General features: G+C 36.7%; 1 protein-coding gene across 1 annotated transcript in view; it reads right to left on the bottom strand.

The window, feature by feature from the left end:
- LOC117108518 overlaps positions 1-1524 on the bottom strand; it is a 4690-nt gene continuing 3166 nt past the window's right edge. The window contains exon 2 of the mRNA XM_033250548.1: positions 1-149. Within this exon, the coding sequence (XP_033106439.1) occupies positions 1-149 (149 nt within the window). The remainder of the gene's footprint in view (positions 150-1524) is intronic.

Genomic DNA, 1524 nt, shown 5'->3' with positions numbered 1-1524 from the left:
CTATGGAAACCGAGCTTTATCGATGCAAGGCCGACAGTTGTTGGAGACGCTGATTTGTTGGCCGAATGATATTGGGGACCATTCTTTCCGAGTGCGTCGGTTATAACTACGCAGTGTACAGTTGCCATGGAAATACAGAAGCGACAGAGCTTTATTTTAAAAATAAAATTTTTAATTACAAAAAAAAATTATAACTCGTGATTAGAAAGCCAACAAAACCATAATCACAATTCTCATCTCATGTCTACAAACAAGGTTTCATTATAGTGTTAAATCGATGAATCTCAAACTAAGAAGTCATGAAAACGATTGGGAATTCTGCAAAAAAATGTCAGAAATAACTATAAAACCTGCTAGTACAAAAGGAAACAAACTGGAAATACAGATTAAATTGCAAAAAGCAGATGTATAACCATGTTTCCTAATTAGGTATGATACAAATGATTAAATATAATGACAAATAGGCCTAATGTAAGATTAAAGTGAATTCACCAATAAATGAGCATAGGCCTATACAGTATCTAGCTTTTTGTGAAGTAAAAATTATATTAACATAGGCCTAGCTATATTAGATTCCATCCACCAGAAGAACAAAAACAACACTGTTCCCTACATCAAACAGGAAAAGAGGAAGACCAAAAGATGTGACGCTTCCTAACTAAAATACAAAAGTCCATCGATAAGATGCAATCTGAATATACCACCAATCTTTTAATTCATAGCGAAAGAATCTGGGAAACTGACAGGAAACCAAAACAGATTTGGAAAAAAAAAATGTGGACATGCATTGCAAACATGCATGTGTAACTGTGAGATAGGGCAAAAGGCCTATTCACACCCCCTTCACCCCCCCCCCCCCCCGGCCAAGAGAGAATAATACCAGGAACTAGACCAAGAGTCGGTTTAATCGACGGTAGAATGATAGATTGAAACTTGATCGATAGTTGCGAGTTAAATGATATGGTCTAGAATAGAACTGAAGAAGATTCTGTCATGATGTCACGTTTTCTGCCCAAGGCGAATAATAATAATAATAATAATAATAAGACATTTTTAAAGCGCGCTAATGCATGCACAAGGCGGCCTCTAGGCGCTATAAAATACATAATAACAAGCAAATATTTTAAACAAGGGAATAGCATACATTAGAAAGAAACATTTTTTTTTTTAACATTAATACATTTAAAAGGTTCCAATTCGACGAAAGTTAAAAAGCACGGTGAGTGATACATTAAAAGCCAATGATAAAATATTGCCGGAAAAGGACGGTTTTTATAGCAGATTTAAACGCTCCAACCGATGTTATACATCTGACGTTGTCAGGCATAGAGTTCCATAGTGTCGGGCCGTAAACAGCAAATACTCGAGCACCAAAGGTAGTAGTCCTTGGGATTCCAGATGGTCGTTCGAGTAGATTCTGTGACGAAGAACGTAGTGTTCGTACCGGCTTATAGCGTTTGACAAAGCATGTAAGGTAAGATGGTCCCATGTCGTGCAGACATTTAAACACAAGCAACAAGATCT

Source organism: Anneissia japonica, unplaced genomic scaffold, assembly GCF_011630105.1.
Source record: "Anneissia japonica isolate Jap-2015-1 unplaced genomic scaffold, ASM1163010v1 scaffold26_len2425191_cov177, whole genome shotgun sequence".
Lineage (NCBI taxonomy): Eukaryota > Metazoa > Echinodermata > Crinoidea > Comatulida > Comatulidae > Anneissia > Anneissia japonica.
Note: the sequence above shows the minus strand (reverse complement) of the source record. Positions and strands in the feature narration are given on the sequence as shown.